A 20,689-nucleotide genomic window follows, 5' to 3' on the forward strand; every position below is an offset into this window, starting at 1 on the left:
AGTGGATATTTCTTATATTAAGAGTCAAGTTATTTTATGAGCCATAAGAGTCCCCTATAGATAATGAGTCTGATAAGGTCAGAATTTGTTTATTTTCATCCATGAGCCCAAAGATAGCGAACATTTCTGTGTCCTAATGAAAATTCAACCCTTTGTCCTTAATAGAATTCCATCCTTTTTCCTAAGGGGAATTCTGCCTATTTTCCTTAGGGTAAATTCAATTGCTTATTATAATTTTCAATCAAATAAGCTGAATTTCCCATACAAACAATGAAAAAAAAATATTTTAACTCTTTAAAACTTAAACTGGTATCACACAATAGTATTTTATTCAAAGGAATTTACATTGTTTTCTATTACTCTCTAACTAAGACACCCATCATTTATCACACAGTGTAAACACACACACATACACACACACACACACATACACACATCTACATCCACACATCAATCTGTCTACACATTGTTTTCTACGTATTCTCTAACTCAGACACCCATCATTTCTCACACAATGTAAACACATACACACACACACATCTACATCCACAAATCAATCAGTCAACACATTGTTTTCTATGTATTCTCTAACTCAGAACCCATCATTTCTCACACATAGTAAAAACAAACATACATCTCTGTTGATAACTGGAAGATTCTAAGTTCATTGCTCATTTACAGTTATACAGGGTGATCCAATAGAATGCAAACACTATAATATAATCGTGGCCTTCGTAAACTCATAGCCTGATAAGATCAAAGGGAAAAAAATTATCGAGTTGTCATCAGCAGCTCAGCCAATGGAATCATTTGTTTCCTCTAGCATTTCTAACAACAACTCACTTTTTAACTTTCATTTGGTGATTGTCGTCTTCTTTTGTGATGTAATATTTTAGTCAGTATCAGGTCTAAAGTTTACAAAGGCAACGGTATAATGAATTCAATTCAAGTGTGAATAGTTTAGATTTTATGTGTATTTTTAAAATTTCGGTAGCATTATAATGGTTTTATAAAATAGTCTCTGATACAAAGTTAGTATTTGACAAGAAGAGAACTTTAAAAACTTTAAGACAAATAACTGATGAATTCTTTCTTATCATCAATAAAATTTAAAAAACAGAAAACAAAAGATCAAATCTCGTCGTGACAGTTCTTCAAAGTCTCAAACACAGCAACACACCAATATCACATACACATAATACAAATCCAATGTTATGATGAAGGTGACGACGATGATGACTGTGGCTGTTTGGGAGGTTTGAGGTGGTCAGGAATTGGAAGTAACTCATGCTGAAAAAAAACCCCCAATAATAATAAAAATTAGTATTATCAATTTAAAACCAAACACGACTAAAGTTGATAGGGCATTGCACCTCCCTTCATGAGACTCAGATTCCAGCTCTGCTGCGGCATTTTGTTGTGGTTTTTTTTACCTTGAGCAATAAACTTAGATGTTATCGCACCCCTTGCAGTGCTACATTGTGGGGATCCTTGGGGTCTTCTGTCTTTTATTGACAGAGATTGTAATGGATAAATTTCTAATGCTTAAAGGGAACTTTAAATATGTAGAAACAAGGGCAATATGAAAATGTCTGTAACTGTAAGGATATTTGATGTCTGATATATTTTTTTAAGCAGTCAATAGTAATAAACATGAAATTTAATTTTATACAGAGCAATACCCACTAAAATGCTCAAAGCACTTTACAAGATGTACCAAGCAAGCAGCAACACTTACATAAGAAGAGAAGTGAAGCATGTTAGGTGATATTAATATTACAATTTTTCTTTTCACATAGACAATACATTTACTGGCCAGTAATTCATTTTAAACTTGAAATAACCTGCAACACGACTCGAATTAAAAACGGGCAGATGAGAAGCTGAGAGTCAAATCACAAGACCACAGTAATGACAAAATTAGCTCGGAAGAACGAGCAATAACTACATAGTCGCCAACTTTTCAAAGAGCTGAAATGGGACACCCTACCGCGCAATATCGTCACCACCCTAAACAGCAGTATGTTTGGAATACTATAAAATCTAATCTAGATTTAGAGCTTTTTGTGTTCCTTATTTTGACGTGCTGGTAAAAAAGCACAATCCTGGGACATGCAAGAGTCATTTCCATTCATATAACCAGTACAATTGTTTGTTTTCTATAATTTTTTCTCAGATTGCAAAATCAGGACATTCCCGATTTTATCAAGACAGTTGGCTGCTATGGAACAATGAGGCTTTACTAAGGTTTGAATTAATAGTTCTGTGGTGAAGACAATGGGGGTCTTGATAGTTAAGTTGGTAGAGCACTCGCTCCACAAGAAAAGGGACAGAGATCGATCCCGGGTGCAGTTGAGATTTGTTGCTGATCCCTCTGTCCACCCAGCAATCGGTTTGTTAGTTCTGGTGGAAAGTAATTTGCGACAGACTAGCATCCTATCCAAAGGGTTACAAGCAATTACTACTGTCCATTTTGCACTATATAAACAGGGATGTCGTTATTTAGAGGTTGCACTGTATACACTACTATGTAATCACCTTTGTCACTTTCATGGCCATTCCTTCTGGAAGATTCCTTTGTATGTATTCTAGAAAAGTGAGGGCTGTGGATTCTGTTAGATGTTTGAACTGAACAGGAAGGGAAAAAGAAAAAGTTCTGATCAAAAGGCTCAACGCAAATTCATTAAAAGATAGAAAGGAAGAATTTTCATTACAAAAACAAAATAGAAATCAAATAGTTGTAAAATTATCAACAAGTCATCTGTCACATTCATAAACATGTATAAAATTTAAACATGAGAAGCTAGTACATTTAACAGACAACTCAATTCAGGTTTCAAATATAGGTCTACTAATTTAAAAAAAATATTTTCCTCTATATTTATATATTCATTTATTTATTGATCTACTTGATTTTTGTTCTCTGCGGCTTATTGTTGAGTTTACTTGTTTTGCTTTGATAACAGTTGTCAGAAAACATTGTATGACACAGATCAAAACAAAAAACATTTTATGATTTTATTGTATAATATTGTATTTTTTGTTTTAAAGTCAAGGCAGAAAAATTACCTCAAATACTCTGAAGAGAGTTCTGGTTTCATACTGATGTTGATGTTTCTTAAAAATAAAAACAGATTTCAACAGACTTTTCCTTGTAATCACTTTTGGAGGCTCTGATCTGAAAATGAAGCAGAAAAATTGACAGGCAAAAAAATCAATGTTGCCAACTGTTCCCAGGTGTGATGAGGGTAAACAAGAACAGCAGGCCTTATATAAATAAACAAAGAATTAAAAAGATCAGTGGGGGATAAAAAAAAAAGTAGTCTTTTAGAGCCATAAGGCCCACGGTGCAGCAGTTTACCCCAGTTTCTAAACAATTAAACAAGCTGTAGCAATGATCAAGACGAAGAATAAAAAATTTACAGAATTGATTAAAAATATTAGAAATGTGGAAAAAAAAAAAAAATAATGTAATGTCAAAGTGTGTATTTTGAAATGTGTGTTAGAGTGTCTTTGAAATTTATAAATATGTAAGCTGTAGTCAGAATCCCCTAATTAAGAGGATACTACAACGACCAAAAAGATGAAGAAAAAAAACAAAAGTAGTCCTTCAGAGCCATGAGACCCATGGAGCTGGAATTAATCATGATTTCGATACCATGAAACGGACAATAGCAATTTCTTGCTATCCTTTGGATAGGACACTAGTCTACTGCAAAGTACTTTCCACCAAATCTAACAGATTCAGCTACCTATTCACTGCTGGGTGGACAGGGGGTTCAAAAAAAATTTTGACAGCACCTGGGATCGATCTCGGTCCCTTTGTGTGTGAAGCAAGTGCTCTATCAAATGAGTTATCGGCACCCCAAAGATGAAGAAATTGCTTGTAAATTGGTACATTGATCATTGATAGGATACTAGTCTATCTCAAAGTACTTCCCATCAGAATTAACATGCTAAGCTACCCAACTCAATCACTGCTGACGGGAAAGGGGGTCATACAAAAAAAAAACCTCTTCTGCACCCAGAATCTACACCAATGTGCTTATTAAATAAGATGAATCCACGGATTCGAGAAAGTCAAACTAATCATGAACTTATCAAAGTGACAAAGTAGAGAGCAGGCACTGGTAGAAAATACAGATCTGAACACAGGGTGTCCAGCAGATTATCAGACTTAAAAATCCTACCTCCCCCCCAAAAAATCCTACCAAGCAATTTAAAAGCAGGGGTGAGAATGACTGGTCACAAAAAAGGAGGAAATTTTTCATCGTGAAGATCATGACCCATCCATGCGACCATAACCTATAAATTTGAATTTCACTCAAATTTACTGAGATGCGATCCAAAATTTGTCTTGCAGCAATTTCTGACACGACTCGGTGGAATTTCAAAAGTTGAAAGTGTAATTTAAACATTTGGTGGTTGTAGTAGTAGGGATGATGATGTGATGGTTGTAGTAGTAGTGGTGATAGGGAAGATGAGGTAGTAGTGATTGTAGTAGTAGTAGTGGTCGTATGGATGATTGTGTGGTGGTGGTTGTAGTAGCTGTGGTAGGAATGATGATGTGGTGGTTGTTGTAGTAGTAGTGGTGGTAGGGATGATGATGTGGTGGTGGTTGTAGTAGTGGTAGTAGGGTTTATGATGTGGTGGTGGTTGTAGTAGTAGTGGTGGTAGGGATGATGTGGTGTTATTTGTAGTAGTAGTGGTGCTAGTGATGATGGTGTGGTGGGGGTTGTAGTAGGAGTGGTGGTAAGGATGATGTGGTAGTGGTGGTAGGGATGATGATGTGGTGGTGATTGTATTTGTAGTGTGGTCTTAGAGATGATGATGTGATGGTGGTTGTAGTAGTAGTGGTGGTAGGGATGATGCTGTGGTGGTGGTTGTAGTAGGGTTGATGATGTGGTGTTGGTTGTAGTAGTTGTGGTAGGAATGATGATGTGGTAGTTGTAGTAGTAGTGGTGGTAGGGATGATGTGGTGTTATTTGTAGTAGTAGTGGTGGTGGTGGTGGTTGTAATAGTAGTGGTGGTAGAGATGTTGATGTAGTGGTTTTGGTGAGTGTTTTTTATTCAATGATGATAATAGCAATTTGTCAAATAGGAGGAAAATGTCTCCGTCTATAGATAGTATGCAGATGACGTCACTCAGGCCTTTTTATTGTTTTTGCCATCCGCGTTTGTGACTTGTTCTCACTAAACTGTATAAACCAGACTATAAAAGTTCATGGTTACACAGAGTTTGTGTGTTGGTCCGTTATACTTCCGGATGGCAATGTTGTGAACTCCTTGGCCAAGCGCATTCTATCTATAGATCAAACACAAGCAAAGTGTAAAAATAACAGGAACATAGTCTTGTATTAGTATTATTTAATATATACTATAAGTAGTATAAATCCATTCTTATTATTAGACACAAATTTACTTTTTGTAAATATTTAATGAATTGTCCTTTCCATATGTAAAAGGCCTACAATGCTATTCAAATAAAAGGCCAGAAAGTGTTGTTTTGCAGGCTACAATATCTTTGTTACCGAAACATAGTGGTTATTCAGCTTAAATACAACCCAATAATCTCTCAAATTTAAAGCCATAGCCCAAAGGTAAAAAGAAAGAAGAGTAAATTAAGCCAATCACCATTGCTTTATTCTAATAATATATTATTATCTCTGTATAACCAGATAATTATAAGAAAGAGAGAGAGAGAGAGAGAGAGAGAGAGAGAGAGAGAGAGAGAGAGAGAGAGAGAGAGAGGAAGAGAGAGAGAGAGAGAGAGAGAGAGAGAGAGAGAGAGGGAGAGAGGGGGGGGAGGTATTAAAAAGGCAATAGGTACCTACAACGGTGAAAAAAATCCAGATCCATTTGTCCCTCCCTTCCCCTTCAACCAGCTAATCAAAGAACACCACTGGTCTTCTGTATCAATTGTGACATCTGGTGCCATTCTGTCTGGCCCGACGTCATAAAAACGGGACCGTCACCAAATTTCAAGAGACTGAGCACAGGTGTCAAAATATGACATAAGACATAATGGTGATTTTGTGGTTTTGAGGAAAATGCTTGACACGGCAAAAAATCCGACCTCAGGTGCAATTATCCGACTTTTTCCTACCAATCCGACCTTAAGGAAAAAAATCCAACTTTATCCGACCTCGCTGGACACCCTGTGAACAAGTGTGTATGAATCAATGGCTGACAAAGTAAGAAAGAACAATACAAGAAAAAAACTAGCCCAAAAAATCGGATTGCCCTGACTGGGGATCGAACCTCAGATATCCTGACTACCAATCAGATAGCATGTCTGACCAGTAATCAGAAGGTCTGAGGTTCGAGGCAGGCTGACTTTAGGGATGATTTTTTTTTCTTATATTTTTCTTTCTTGCTTTGTCTGGCAATGCTTCATAAACACTTTTTCAGATCTTTAGTCATGGGCTGCATGGAATGTTATCAAAATCAATGCAAAAGCATAAACTAAAATAAAAACAAGAGGCACACTTAAATTATTTAAAGTAATAAATATTTGTGTCAGTGTAACAGATAAAAGTGTCCAAACAATAGATACCCACATTTTTGCAATTTTAACACCGAGTTGTTCTGCAGCTGATGTTGTAAATTTCTGGTAGCTGTTGAGGACGGCAGGGTCATGACCCTTGACCTCCACTGTTATTTGTCTGTACAGATTGTCCTGAGGAATATAGAGACATTGATTGCATAGGCTTCGGCCAATGGGTAACCTAACATTTTCAATAACTATCTACCGTAATGGAGCATTAGGCGAAAAAAAACATCAAAACCAACAATCCAAAACATATTGCCAAATATTAAAAACAAATCAGCATTTTCGTCTTAAGTTCTTCACCAATACAAAAAAACGAGGTTTTCTATAGCACAATACCCACTAAATAATGTGCTCCAAGCGCTTTACATGGGGTCCTCATCCAACAGCAACATTTAACACGTAGGACAAGACACGATTGCCTTTACAGGGGACTTTTACAGGCATACTTTTCCTTTTTAACAGAGACAATGTTGTTATCAGTCAGGTACTCATTTAACACATGAGAAAGGCAAGAGAACGCTCTGAGTGTAAGTAAAGAGTCTTTTCCACAGACTTAACTTTGCACCACTCAGAGCAGGATCCAAACCATGGACCTACCAGTCCAAAGACAAGTATTGTACCACTGGACCAAAAAGCCACACAAAGAAGAGTGGGGAAAATATATTTCAAAATGACACTGTTGTCATCATAAACACATACTTACAAATACTTTTCAATGTAATCAACACATACCTTTGGAGGACTAGAGGTAGCAACAGCACTGCTCATACTCCTGCGCCATTGAAGCTGTCTGGCAGCACAAGGTTGTAGATCTGTGACAGTTCTTTGAAGTAAAGGCTGACGTTGAAGTTTGAATATCTGGGAATATGAACATTACAAAATTAAAGAAATGATATTGATACAAATATAAATTATTTTCAATAAACAAAAAGGTGACAAATTAATCAGTTGAAATTGGTGATTTGCCTTAAACAGGAATTGGGAGAAAATGATAAACATAATATTTTTGAAAATAAAATGAATAATTGACCTGTCTACGATCAAATTGATTATTCTTCAAGATGAAAATGATATTTAAAGGGATCTCTATCGAGAGAGCAGTGAAGCTATGTATTACAAATGTACTTCTAGTACTTGAGGAAAATTTATGTAAGTTTTTAAAAATCTGCATTCATACTTCTCAACCTCAATAAGAATCAACCTTCTCTATTGATTCACTTTCCTAATCAAAGGGGCTTAAAACATTCAACATCAATCGCGTAAATCAAATTTAGACAAACATTTTTATTTTTGTATTGTTTGTTTTAATCACGACATAAGAGTATCCTCTTACAAAATATCACTTTGAAAATCGTTCATTTGTATTGATACATCAAACGGGTTGACCTGACTCAAATGACAGACTTTGACTTTGACGAAAATTTGGTAACGTTTCCAACTTCCAAATCTCTCTGGCAGATGATTAAGACATTGTTACTGATTGCCGTTTGAGGTTATGTTTGACTGCTGATATGTGACTCTGGAAATTGTAAAGTGTTTTGCCATTCGTCTTTACACTTTACTTGTGAGTTTGAGTTTGCAGTGATGTTCTAACGGCAATGGTAAGTAATTCTGAGAATTTTCTAACACTACTTCACTAACACACTATCTACTCTATGGATATAAATATAAGTCTTAGTCTTTGTCAGCGAAAGACGATACTGTAAAGGAATATGACAGTGCGCACTTTCACTTCAACGTCAACAACTTTGCAGTATCAATATATCTTAACGTGAAAACAGGAGCTGAAGTTACGTAGAAGAAGTAGAAGTCTCAGCTCGTCCTTGGCTCGGGTTTGACTTGATCAATAAAAATTTCATTACAGGTAGGTAATCATAAATTTTACTCTAGAGATTTTAACACCTGGCTACTCACCATTTGGTAGCACGCGTTTGCAAGTCTTGCCAAATTTAGTGACCTTTCCATTTTTCTACTTCTACAAAATAAGGGGCAGTTGTGAAAGTGAAGTTCGGTTCGAGCGAGACATGAATCAAGGTTCGCGTTTCGGCTACTTTTTTGATTCAGGTTTTGAAAGTTACCAGACTGACTTTATTCATGTCACAAAGCAGGTAGGAAAAAATATGCACTATCTTCGCTCCGACAAAATATGTGGGTAATCATCTTAATTTTCTTAGTGAAGATGTAAGATTTTGAATTAAAATAATCATGGTGTTATCTTAAAATCTAAAAAAGCACACACTGACAGCAAAGCTGAACCACAATTAGAGCAAAATGACTGCAGCAACGTTTGTAAACATTGCATCAGGTTTCCCTAAGAATGATGACGTATCATTTGCTATATTTAGTCATTTATTTTTGTTTGGGAAACACCTCTTCGCCAATCGCAAATGACCACGAAAGAAATATCGAAAGCCACGTCGAGTTAACTTTCCAAGCGGGGAATATAAACGATGAGTATTTCTTTACTGATTCATTCATCTTCAACAAGACCGAAAAATTACAACAGAAACCAGAATTTGTACACTTCAGACTTCGACCTATCCAGTTGAGATCACTACAACAAGAGTGAGTATAATATCTCATTATTCCAAGCTTTATTAATATTAATATTACATTACTTAAAGTTTACATTATTATAATCTTATCAATTTCTATATCAATAACCGAACAGATTGATCGGTCTCATGTTTAGAAGCTTCATTTAGAAATGAAGACTTGTTTATTAATACAATCAATACTAAAACCATAATAAATTGATGATAATGCTTATAATGATGGCGATGATGATGATGATGATGATGATGATGATGATGATAATGATAATAATAATAATAATAATAATAATAATAATAATAATAATAATAATAATAATAATAATAATAATAATAATAATAATAATAATAATAATAATAATATTAATATGATGATGATGATGATGATGATGATGATGATGATGATGATGATGATGATGATGATGATGATGATGATGATGATGACGATGATGATAACCAGCTTGATTGCTAAATCTGTTTCATTCTTCTCCTCAGATTATCAAGGGACATCAATATAAAGATTGATCAATTCCTACTGTGACAGCATACGTATCCATTGAAAACATTAAATAATTTATCATCTGTAGGTACCTTCATACCAAACTTGTCAAATAATATTATTGTTTGAAGTTCGGGTATAGTTATTGAAAACTATCAGACAAAACAAGTTAAACTGACTTTCAACAATTCAAAATTCAACTTTCAAAGGAGATTTAATTTACTTTGGCCTGTGATTCAACAAGTCAATATATTTTAATTTTGAAATACTGTGATAACATTTTTGCACCTGTGGTTAGGGTCAAGGACATTAACATTTTAGATCAGGAAGGATATCTCAAAATGCTGCTCCGCATGAAGTCAAGACCGGGAACTAGAAAAAATTCAGCTTTGCAGCAAATTCCCGCTGTCAGGAGGATGAGGGCTTCTTTGGTCCTCGCCGCCATTATGGTGACGACTCCATTCATGCCGCTGTTGGTTGGGGCTCAGAATCAGGACACAACAGCCGATGCAGATGCGCCAATTATCGGAATTGATCTGGGCACCACTTATTCGTGGTATGTATTGTAATTGTATCGGTGGAGTTGATCTGATGTTTGTCTATTTTCATTCATTTGTTCATTCATTCATTCATTCATTCTTCTTCTTCTTCTTCTTCTTCTTCTTCTTCTTCTTCTTCTTCTTCTTCTTCTTCTTCTTCTTCTTCTTCTTCTTCTTCTTCTTCTTCTTCTTCTTCTTCTTCTTCTTCTTCTTCTTCTTCTTCTTTTCCTCCTCCTGCATTCTTCAATCTTTCACTCATTTATTCATTTCATACATTCATATTATATTCATTCTCTCGTGTTTTAGCTGCTCCTTCTTTCTTAACTTCTGGTTACAGTGCGAAATATGTTTTAATTAATTATTTAATTTTTCATTGGTTCATCTTCAGCGTGGGCGTGTACCAGAACGGACAAGTGGAGATAATTCCAAACGAACAAGGAAATCGAATCACCCCGTCATACGTGGCCTTCGCCCCTGATGGGTCTCGTCTGATAGGAGACGCAGCCAAGAATCAGTTGACCTCTAACCCCCAGAACACCATCTTCGATGTGAAGAGGCTGATCGGTCGCTCCTGGGATGACCCTACTATACAGAAGGATGTCAAGTTCTTGCCCTTCAAAGTGATCGAGAAAAATAACAAACCTCATATTCAGGTTGGTTTGGAATCTAATGATGACTAACACTAATAGGCACTGTTGTTTGTTTGATTTGTTTTGTTGTTGTTGATGCAGTGATGCCAAAACTCTGGTTTCACCGGAAAGAAAACTCCGGTCTAGAGCAAAAAATTCCGGGTTCCGGGCGACTTCCGTCAAATTCCGGTGAGGTCAATTTGTTTCAGGGATACCCCCCCCCCCCCCCCCCCCCTCCTACCACCACATCATCATCACTGCCACTAGTAGTAGTACAACCATCATCACTATCACTGCTACTACAATCACCAACACCGCATCATCATCAGTACCACTACTACTACTCAAACCACCACCACCACCACATCATCATCACTACCACAACTACCATCACTATTACAACCACCACCACCACATCATCACTACCACTACTACTGCAACCACCACCACCACATCATCATCACTACCACTACTACTACAACCACGACACCACATTATCACTACCATTACTACTACAACCACCACCGCCACATCGTCATTACCACTACTACTACAACCACCACCACCCCATCATCATCACTACCACTACTACTACAACCAAGACACCACATTATCACTACCATTACTACTACAACCACCACCGCCACATTGTCATTATCACTACTACTACAACCACCACCACCACATCATCATTACTACTACTACAACCACCACCACATCATCATCACTCCCACTACTACTACAACCACCACTACCACATCATCATTACCGCAACTACTGCAACCACCACCACCACCTCATCATCACTACCACTACTACTGCAACCACCACCACCACATCATCATCACTGCAACTAGCACTACTATTACAACCACCACTACAACATCAACATCACTACCACTACTACTACAACTACCACCACCGCCACATCGTCATTACCACTACTACTACAACCACCACCACCACATCATCATTACCACTACTACTACAACCACCACGACATCATCATCACTACTACTACTACAACCACCACCACCACCACCACATCATCATTACCGCTACTAGTACAACCCCACCGCCACCACATCATCACTACCACTACTACTGCAACCACCACCACCACATCATCATCACTGCAACTACCACTACTACTACAACCACCGCTACAACATCAACATCACTACCACTACTACTATAACCACCACCACTTCATCATTACCACTACTACTACACCCACCACCACCACATCATTATCACAACCACTAAAACTACCACAACCACCACCACATCATCATCACTTCAACTACTACTACAACCACCACTACCACATCATCATCACTACCATTTGTACTACAACCACCATTACCACCACATCATCATCACTACCACCACTACTACAACCACCACCACATCATCATCACTACCACTACTACTACAAGCACCACCACCGCCTCAACTTCATCGCTACCACCACTACTACTACTACAACCACCACATCATCATCACTACCACTGCTACTACAACCACAACCACCACATCCTCATCACTACCACCACTACTACAACCACCATCACCACCACATCATCATACCACTACTACTACAACCACCACAACCACATCGTCATCACTACCACTACTACTGCAACCTTCACCACCACAGTATCATTATCATCACTACAACTACTACCACCACTACAACATCATCATCATCATCATCACTACCACTACTTTTACAAGCACCACCACATCATCATCACTACCACTACTACTACAACCACCACAACCACATCAACAACACTACCACCACTACTTCAACCGCCACCACATCATTATCAGCGATCACAACTACTACTACCACTATACCACCACCACATCATCATCACTACAACTACTACTTCAACCACCACCACCACCATATCATCATCACTACCACTACTACAACAACAACAACAACCACTATCACATCTTCATCATCACTACTACTTTTACTACAACCACCAACACCACATCATCCTCACTACCACCAGTACTACAATCTCTACCATTAGGTTTTGGCGCTTATTTCATTTGAAATAAGGAAACTTTGGGATTGTTTTTGGCAGTGTTGTGTTTATGTATCATAATATAATTCTAATCTGTTATCTATTTAGAACTATACAATATGTAAACACAATGCCAAATAACAGTCCAACTCCTTTTTCTTGTGTGCGGAAATTCCTCTTTCGGCATTGAAATTCCTATGAGTGGTGTCTGAAACTCCTGTGAGACAAATTTAAAGTTGGCGTCTCTGTTGATGTTTTTTTTTTTTTTTTTTTTTTTTTTTTTAAAACAATTATATAGGGATATCGCAGTTTTTGTGGTAGTCTAGGTGGTAGTTGTGGTGTTGTTGATGATGATGATGATGATGATGATGATGGCTTCAGTGGTTCTGGTTGTGTTGTTGCTGGTGATGGTGGTGATAATGAAGGCTTCGGTTGTTGTGGTGGTGATGATGTGATGTAATTGGTGGTTGCTTAGGCGGTTATTGTTTTGTTGGTGATTAAATCGATGAAAACCTGAGATCGAAAAGGACAAGAGGTGAAAAGGGATTACAGACATTAACCAATATTAACATAAACGTTGATAGAACATAAATGAGCACCTATTGATTATCATCTCTTAATAATATTTCTGTTCCCCACACAGGTAAACATCGGTGACACGTCAAAAGTCTTCACACCAGAGGAAATTTCTGCCATGGTCCTCGGCAAGATGAGAGATATTGCCCAGGACTATCTGGGCCAGAATGTCACAAAGGCCGTCATCACGGTACCGGCCTATTTCAACGATGCCCAGCGGAGAGCCACGAAGGATGCCGGTACCATTGCTGGGATTGAGGTCATTCGAATCCTCAACGAACCGTGAGTTGTTTTCACTTACCTAGATAGAACGCATAAATATTATTGATTTTTGTCAATTGAATTTTCCACACCAACTTACATTTTGCAATGCTGTGGCCTTTCTTCTTCTTCTTCTTCTTCTTCTTCTTCTTCTTCTTCTTCTTCTTCTTCTTCTTCTTCTTCTTCTTCTTCTTCTTCTTCTTCTTCTCTTCTTCTTCTTCTTCTTCTTCTTCTTCTTCTTCTTCTCTTCTTCTTCTTCTTCTTCTTTCTTCTTCTTCTTCTTCTTCTTCTTTCTTCTTCTTCTTCTTCTTCTTCTTCTTCTTCTTCTTCTTCTTCTTCTTCTTCTTCTTCTTCTTCTTCTTCTTCTTCTTCTTCTTCTTCTTCTTCTTCTTCTTCTTCTTCTTCTTCTTCTTCTTCTTCTTCTTCTTCTCTTCTTCTTCTTCTTCTTCTTCTTCTTCTTCTTCTTCTTCTTCTTTCTTCTTCTTCTTCTTCTTCTTCTTCTTCTTCTTCTTCTTCTTCTTCTTCTTCTTCTTCTTCTTCTTCTTCTTCTTCTTCTTCTTCTTCTTCTTCTTCTTCTTCTTCTTCTTCTTCTTCTTCTTCTTCTTCTTCTTCTTCTTCTTCTTCTTCTTCTTCTTCTTCTTCTTCTTCTTCTTCTTCTTCTTCTTCTTCTTCTTCTTCTTCTTCTTCTTCTTCTTCTTCTTCTCTCTTCTTCTTCTTCTTCTCTTCTTCTTCTTCTTCTTCTTCTTCTTCTTCTTCTTCTTCTTCTTCTTCTTCTTCTTCTTCTTCTTCTTCTTCTTCTTCTTCTTCTTCTTCTTCTTCTTCTTCTTCTTCTTCTTCTTCTTCTCTTCTTCTTCTTCTTCTTCTTCTTCTTCTTCTTCTTCTTCTTCTTCTTCTTCTCTTCTTCTTCTTCTTCTTCTTCTCTTCTTCTTCTTCTTCTTCTTCTTCTTCTTCTTCTTCTTCTTCTTCTTCTTCTTCTTTTCTTCTTTCTTCTTCTTCTTCTTCTTCTTCTCTTCTTCTTCTTCTTCTTCTTCTTCTTCTCTTCTTCTTCTTCTTCTTTCTTCTTCTTCTTCTTCTTCTTCTTCTTCTTCTTCTTCTTCTTCTTCTTCTTCTTCTTCTTCTTCTTCTTCTTCTTCTTCTTCTTCTTCTTTGATTGACGGAGGAAGGTAGATCCAAGAGCATGATGTTATGATACTGGCCTTTGGATCTAAAGTGTTTAGGTTCGAATCTTATAATGCACTATTCCAGATGAACTTCAGATTGGAGGTGCCACAATTGTCTTGTAAAGGGCCTAACCTTAAACTTGTATTTATTTATTTATTTTAGAATGTATATTGACATATATATATATATATATATATATATATATATATATATATATATATATATATATATATATATATATATATATATATATATATAACTTTTTTTCCTCCAAAATAAAGGCATATTCTTTTTATTTTGTTTCTAAAGGACGGCTGCATCAATTGCCTATGGTTTGGACAAGTCAGCGGATGGAGAAAAGAGAGTGCTCGTGTTCGATCTTGGTGGTGGCACGTTTGATGTGTCTTTGTTGACCATCGACCAAGGCGTGTATGAAGTGGAGGCAACCAATGGGGACACACATTTAGGTCGGTTGATTGTTTTTGGTTTTCTTGGGTTTTTAAAGTTCTTTTTCTTGGAAATCGAGGGGGAGGGGGGTGGAGGGAGAGGTTGAGTGGTTTGGTCTTTGTCCTAAATACAAGATATCAAGTGCGGCCTTGAGCAAATTAGCTCACGTTTAGCTCGCTTTGTGATGCTGTCCTGCGGATGGTGCCTTGATTATCTACATCATATAGTCAATTATTATTATTATTATTATTATTATTATTATTATTATTATTATTATTATTATTATTATTATTATTATTATTATTATTATTATTATTATTATTATTATTATTGTTATTATTATTATTATTATTATTATTATTTTTTTAAATTATTATTAGTATTATTATTTATATATGTATCATTTGTTTACTATATATATTTATTTATCAATGGTTTATTTAGTTACTTATTATTTATTTATTTATTCATTCATTTATTTATTTATATTATTGATTCTACACACAGGCGGTGAAGACTTTGACCAGGTCGTGATGGATTATATGTACAAAGTCATCAAGAAAAAACTGGGCAAGGACATCCGGGCTAACACTAGAGCTGTTCAAAAACTCAGACGGGAGGTGGAAAAGGCGAAACGATCTTTGTCTTCCGAGCAGCGCGTGACCATCGAAATCGATGACCTGGTCGACGGCCTTGACCTCTCAGAATCTCTCAGTCGATCCAAGTTTGAAGAGCTCAACATGGTGAGTTGCTGTCAGTAATTGCTGTCTTTTCCAATTATCGCACAAATAGTCCGTGGTAGATGACATGATACCAACACGTTTTTTTGTTTTTTTTTTGTTCCTGTTTTTCTTTGTTTGTTATTTTTGTAGGGGTATTTTTAATTGTTTGTGTTTTTTTTCTTTTGGGGGGGGGGGGGGGGGGGGATTTTGGAGGACTTTTTTTTTGGTTTTGTTTTGTTTTTTTTTAAATTATTTTTTGAGAGAGAGAGAGAGAGAGAGAGAGAGAGAGAGAGAGAGAGAGAGAGAGATAGAGAGAGAGAGAGAGAAGGGGGGGGGGAGGGGGTTATATGTTATTTCTGGATACACGTCCCACTATATTTTTTTTCCATTGGCTGGATTTTAATTTAAATAGCATGGACGACGTCGTCAGTTTTCTGTTGACATCAATAGCACATTCGTTTGGTCTAGAGTGATGTCCTCTATAAAGACAATTTAAAGCATAGGTCAAGTCAGTGTAAAATTTCAATCTTTAAAAATAATTACAAGATTTTCCAATGATTTTAATGGATTCACCTGTCAAAAATAAAAGATATCCTCTATCCAAATATACAGTGTAAATAATCTGGCCAGACACGAGCTTGGGAAAAATGTTCATTGCTTTTTTGATGGAACATATCTTTTTGAGGCACACCGCTCAATATTCTTTATTGGAATGCCTGGGTGAGGCATCTTAGGTTCCCAGCGAGAGAGCTATAAGAAAAAGTTGTTGTCTTTTCTTTTCTTTTTCTTTTCTCTTTTTTAAAATGCGGATTTAAACACAAGGCTAAAACTCAAAAGAAAAATAACAATTTTGACAGTCCAGTGATGTATTTGGAACTTGTTGCATTTAAGGTGTTGCGCTAGATTAATGTTTTATCTACATTAATAGAAATATCCGATTACAACACAAAAGAAGTCTGTATATTTTTATTCAAATTTCAGGAATTGTTCAGATCTACATTGGTTCCCGTTCGCAAGGCCCTTCAAGACGCTGATGTGAAAGTAAAGGATGTTGATGAAATCATTTTGGTTGGAGGGTCTACCAGAATCCCTAAGGTTCAGCAGATTGTCAAAGAAATGTTCCACGGAAAGGTGGGTGGTTTGATACACAGGATTACCTACCCATAGTGACTAACACGACGTTGTTATTTATTCTTGTGCACATGTCACAATCGATTCCCCCATCATACTTTATTTGTGACTGGCTGATCACGCTGATCATTTACGCAATACAGCGTCGGCGTACAGGGTACGCTCTGTTTGCCAAGATAGCAAACTGTCTTATAACAAAGCTATACGTTTTCAGTGATCGAAGGATTCTTCTTCTTCCTTCTCGTCCGTCTCCTCCTCCTCTTCCTTCTCCTTTTCCACTTCCTTCTCCTCCTCCTACTCCTTCTCCTCCAAATGTGGGTTTAACAGATAATATGATAACAATTACAATGATGGTGTTGATGATGATGATGATGATGATGATGATGATGATGATGATGATGATGATGATGATGATGATGATGATGATGATGAGGATAAAACGTTAACCCCTCCTACTCCTATCTCATCCTATCTAGGAACCCCACAGAGGCATTAATCCCGATGAAGCTGTTGCTTTTGGGGCAGCCGTACAAGCTTGGGTCCTGAACGGATCGCCTGATCAGGGAGACCCCGGTTGTTTGGTCATTGACGTCAATCCTTTGACCCTCGGCATAGAAACCGTCGGCGGGGTCATGACCACAGTCATCAAGAGAAACACTGAAATCCCGAACAAGAAATCCCAAATCTTCTCCACAGCTGCCGACAATCAAGAGGCTGTAACGATACAAGTCTACGAAGGGGAGAGAACTCTCACCAAACACAACCACCATCTTGGTCGGTTTGATTTGACGGGAATCAAAAAGGCGCCAAGAGGAGTTCCTCAAATTCAAGTAGAATTTGAAATTGACGTGAACGGCCTTCTGAAGGTCTCAGCCAAAGACATGGACACTGGAAAGGAGAACAGCATAACTATCAATAAATCTGACGGTGGACTTTCCAGCGATGACATTGATCGCATGGTAAAAGAAGCCGAGGAGTTTGCAGAGGAAGATGAGAAAATAAAAAAACAAATTGACGCCAAAAACGAGCTGGAGGCTATTGTCTACAGAACCAAAAAGCAGTTCAACAGTGAAGAAGATCGTGAGAAGATTGAGAGAACTTTATCCGAGGATGAGATTTCAACAGTAACATCTGCCTGTGATGAAACTTTGTCATGGCTTGAGGCAAATAAAGATGCTTTGCCAGAGGAAGTGATAGAAAAGAAAGACAGTTTTGTAAAGACTGTACATCCCATCACTCAGAAATTGTATGAAAATGGCGGGGCCGGGAGTTCCGAGGACAAAGACGAGTTGTAATCCTAGTCCTAGTCGTAGTACATGATATTGTCCTTTCTTTTACATATTACAATGTTCTGATTTATTTGACAACATGTATTGAAATCTTTTTTTTTTTTGGGTCTATTTTTGTCCAACTAAATTTTATTGTGAGAGTATTGAATATGTGCAATATTAAGCTTGAATGCCTTGTGGAATTTCATCATTATGAGCTTTATACGAGAATAGGTATTTTCTTCATCATCACCTTCATAATCATCATCATTATCTTCATTGATTTCGTCAACCATTACAAGATATTATAAGATACTTTTTCATTTCAAGTCACTGATCTCTTATACTTAGTATGTTTTTAAAATTCATGATATTTACCATATCGCCTAGAAAAATAGCTGCAAAGCTTATACTTGTAGTTTTACTATTATTCTATGACAGCGAGGACGCACACAATGGACATGAGTTGTAAACTGAATGTTAATTTTACAAGACAATGTTGTCGAGTATTATATAATGTGTATAGAAATTTACTTGTCTTTCATTGATTATAAATTTACGTTTTTTTAAAGTAATGTTTCTATTTTTATATGCTTGAATATGACTGTTTCATATTGTAAAGTTTATCCATTGATGTCAGCTCAATTTTGTCTTTTGCTTGCTTAACTGTATGAACAATTTGTAGAACTAGGAACAAAATATGCATTTCAAATTCAACATAATATATTTTATTTTTTGCGACCTACATTGCTTTGGTTGTATTTCTTTGTTATTTGTTTTGTGTTGTTATATTTTTAAATTATTTTTTTGTTTCATGTTTTTTTTGGGTTTTTTTTGTTTGTTTGTTTTTTATTGTTTTATTTTTCCGTTTTATGTTGTACTTTTTTGTTGTTGTTTTGTTTTGTTTTTGTTTGTTGTTTTGATTTTGTTTTTGGTTTGTTTTTGTCTTGTTTTTGTTTTCTTTGTTTTGTTTTGTTTCATTTTTGAGCGGATGGAGGTGGGTGGAAAGGTTTGTAAAACCTGTATATTGTTATTATTCATTGTATTGATCACATCACTAAATCATGGTTGGAATTAAGAATTTTATTTAAAGTATGCTTTCTGATTAAGTCTTTATTTTAGCTTGGAGTGCGATCCTGAATGACTAATCCCCAAGTCATATGTAGACATCTACGTGGACATATTTGCAGGTCTGATATTTGAACGTAATTACGTTTTGTGTTAGTTTTAGAGTATGTATTTCTCTTACAAGAACAGGACCATAACAATTTGGGTTATCACACCTGCAAAATAACTATACGTTGGTATAGATAATACATTTGCCACTCATAAATCAACATAATGACGAAAAGTAATTAAATTGATATAGAGTGATGATACGTTAACCAAAGCAACATTCCTTTATAAAACATGTATTATTTTGTATGTTATTAATCTTGTTATGATCTCTTTTTATTGCTTGCCATATTAAATTTTGTACGTCATCATGTTTCTAATTTGAACCAAACTTCCCAAAATGACCCTTTGAAAAGAGCTTTGATAATATGCCATATAAATACTCAAGTTTTTTTCAATACCGTTTAAAGACATTTGGTCACACTTTATATATCATTTCTATATTGAATTCTATATTATTGTTTTATTGTTTACAAGTTTGATATGAATTTTTATACAGAAATGTTTAATGCCTCTTGCTTCCAATAAAATGTGGGATATATTATTTACAAACGTTCATGCATTCAAGTATTCATCTTTTTAATATGATATATATACATCTCTCTCTCTCTCTCTCTCTCTCTCTCTCTCTCTCTCTCTCTCTCTCTCTCTCTCTCTCTCTCTCTCTCTCTCTCTCTATCTATCTATCTATCTATCTATCTATCTCTATCTCTTTATATATATATATTTATATATAGCGGCGCTGCACTGCGGCTGACGCCTAAGTTATTCCAGTCTTCCCTTGGTATAGACCCTAGAGACAACTTTCCCCTATGGGATGAATAAAGGGATTATTATTATTATTATTATTATTATTATTATTATTATTATTATTATTATTATTATTATTATTATTATTATTATTATTATTATTTAACTAGCACGTAAATGTTGTGTGGCTTTGGGAACTTGCCATTCATATACAATTCGTTATCTGGCCTGTAAGTCCAGGGTTTGAGTACCTCTTGGGGTGGACAAAGTTCAGTCCTCAATAAGGCACTTTGCTCACATTTTCTCACCACACTCAGGCATTAAATGAGCACCTGGTATGCAACAGCGTTGTCTCACTCAAAAAAGATATTGTAATATCTCTT

General features: G+C 36.3%; 2 protein-coding genes across 2 annotated transcripts; one reads left to right on the forward strand and one right to left on the reverse strand.

Annotated features, from left to right (window-relative positions):
- Window positions 1–307: 307 nt before the first annotated feature.
- LOC144965010 (small ribosomal subunit protein uS10m-like) lies at window positions 308–8,659 on the reverse strand. The gene is made up of 6 exons (XM_078899859.1): window positions 8,468–8,659; window positions 7,286–7,411; window positions 6,561–6,679; window positions 3,070–3,178; window positions 2,539–2,628; window positions 308–1,290 (listed from the first exon to the last, which is right to left on the reverse strand). The coding sequence occupies exons 1-6, from the start codon at window positions 8,516–8,518 to the stop codon at window positions 1,213–1,215; spliced, it is 573 nt and encodes a 190-aa protein (XP_078755985.1). The 5' UTR covers window positions 8,519–8,659; the 3' UTR covers window positions 308–1,212.
- A 192-nt stretch (window positions 8,660–8,851) lies between these two features.
- LOC144965009 (endoplasmic reticulum chaperone BiP-like) lies at window positions 8,852–20,108 on the forward strand. Its single transcript, XM_078899858.1, has 8 exons — window positions 8,852–9,118; window positions 9,601–10,160; window positions 10,532–10,796; window positions 13,458–13,672; window positions 15,122–15,279; window positions 15,767–16,002; window positions 16,963–17,112; window positions 17,589–20,108. Exons 2-8 carry the CDS (start codon window positions 9,946–9,948, stop codon window positions 18,405–18,407), a joined length of 2,058 nt encoding a protein of 685 aa, XP_078755984.1. The 5' UTR covers window positions 8,852–9,118; window positions 9,601–9,945; the 3' UTR covers window positions 18,408–20,108.
- Window positions 20,109–20,689: the final 581 nt, after the last annotated feature.

The sequence above is a fragment of the Berghia stephanieae genome, chromosome 2, assembly GCF_034508935.2.
Source record: "Berghia stephanieae isolate SIO BIC M18660-M18661 chromosome 2, UCSD_Bste_1.3, whole genome shotgun sequence".
Lineage (NCBI taxonomy): Eukaryota > Metazoa > Mollusca > Gastropoda > Nudibranchia > Aeolidiidae > Berghia > Berghia stephanieae.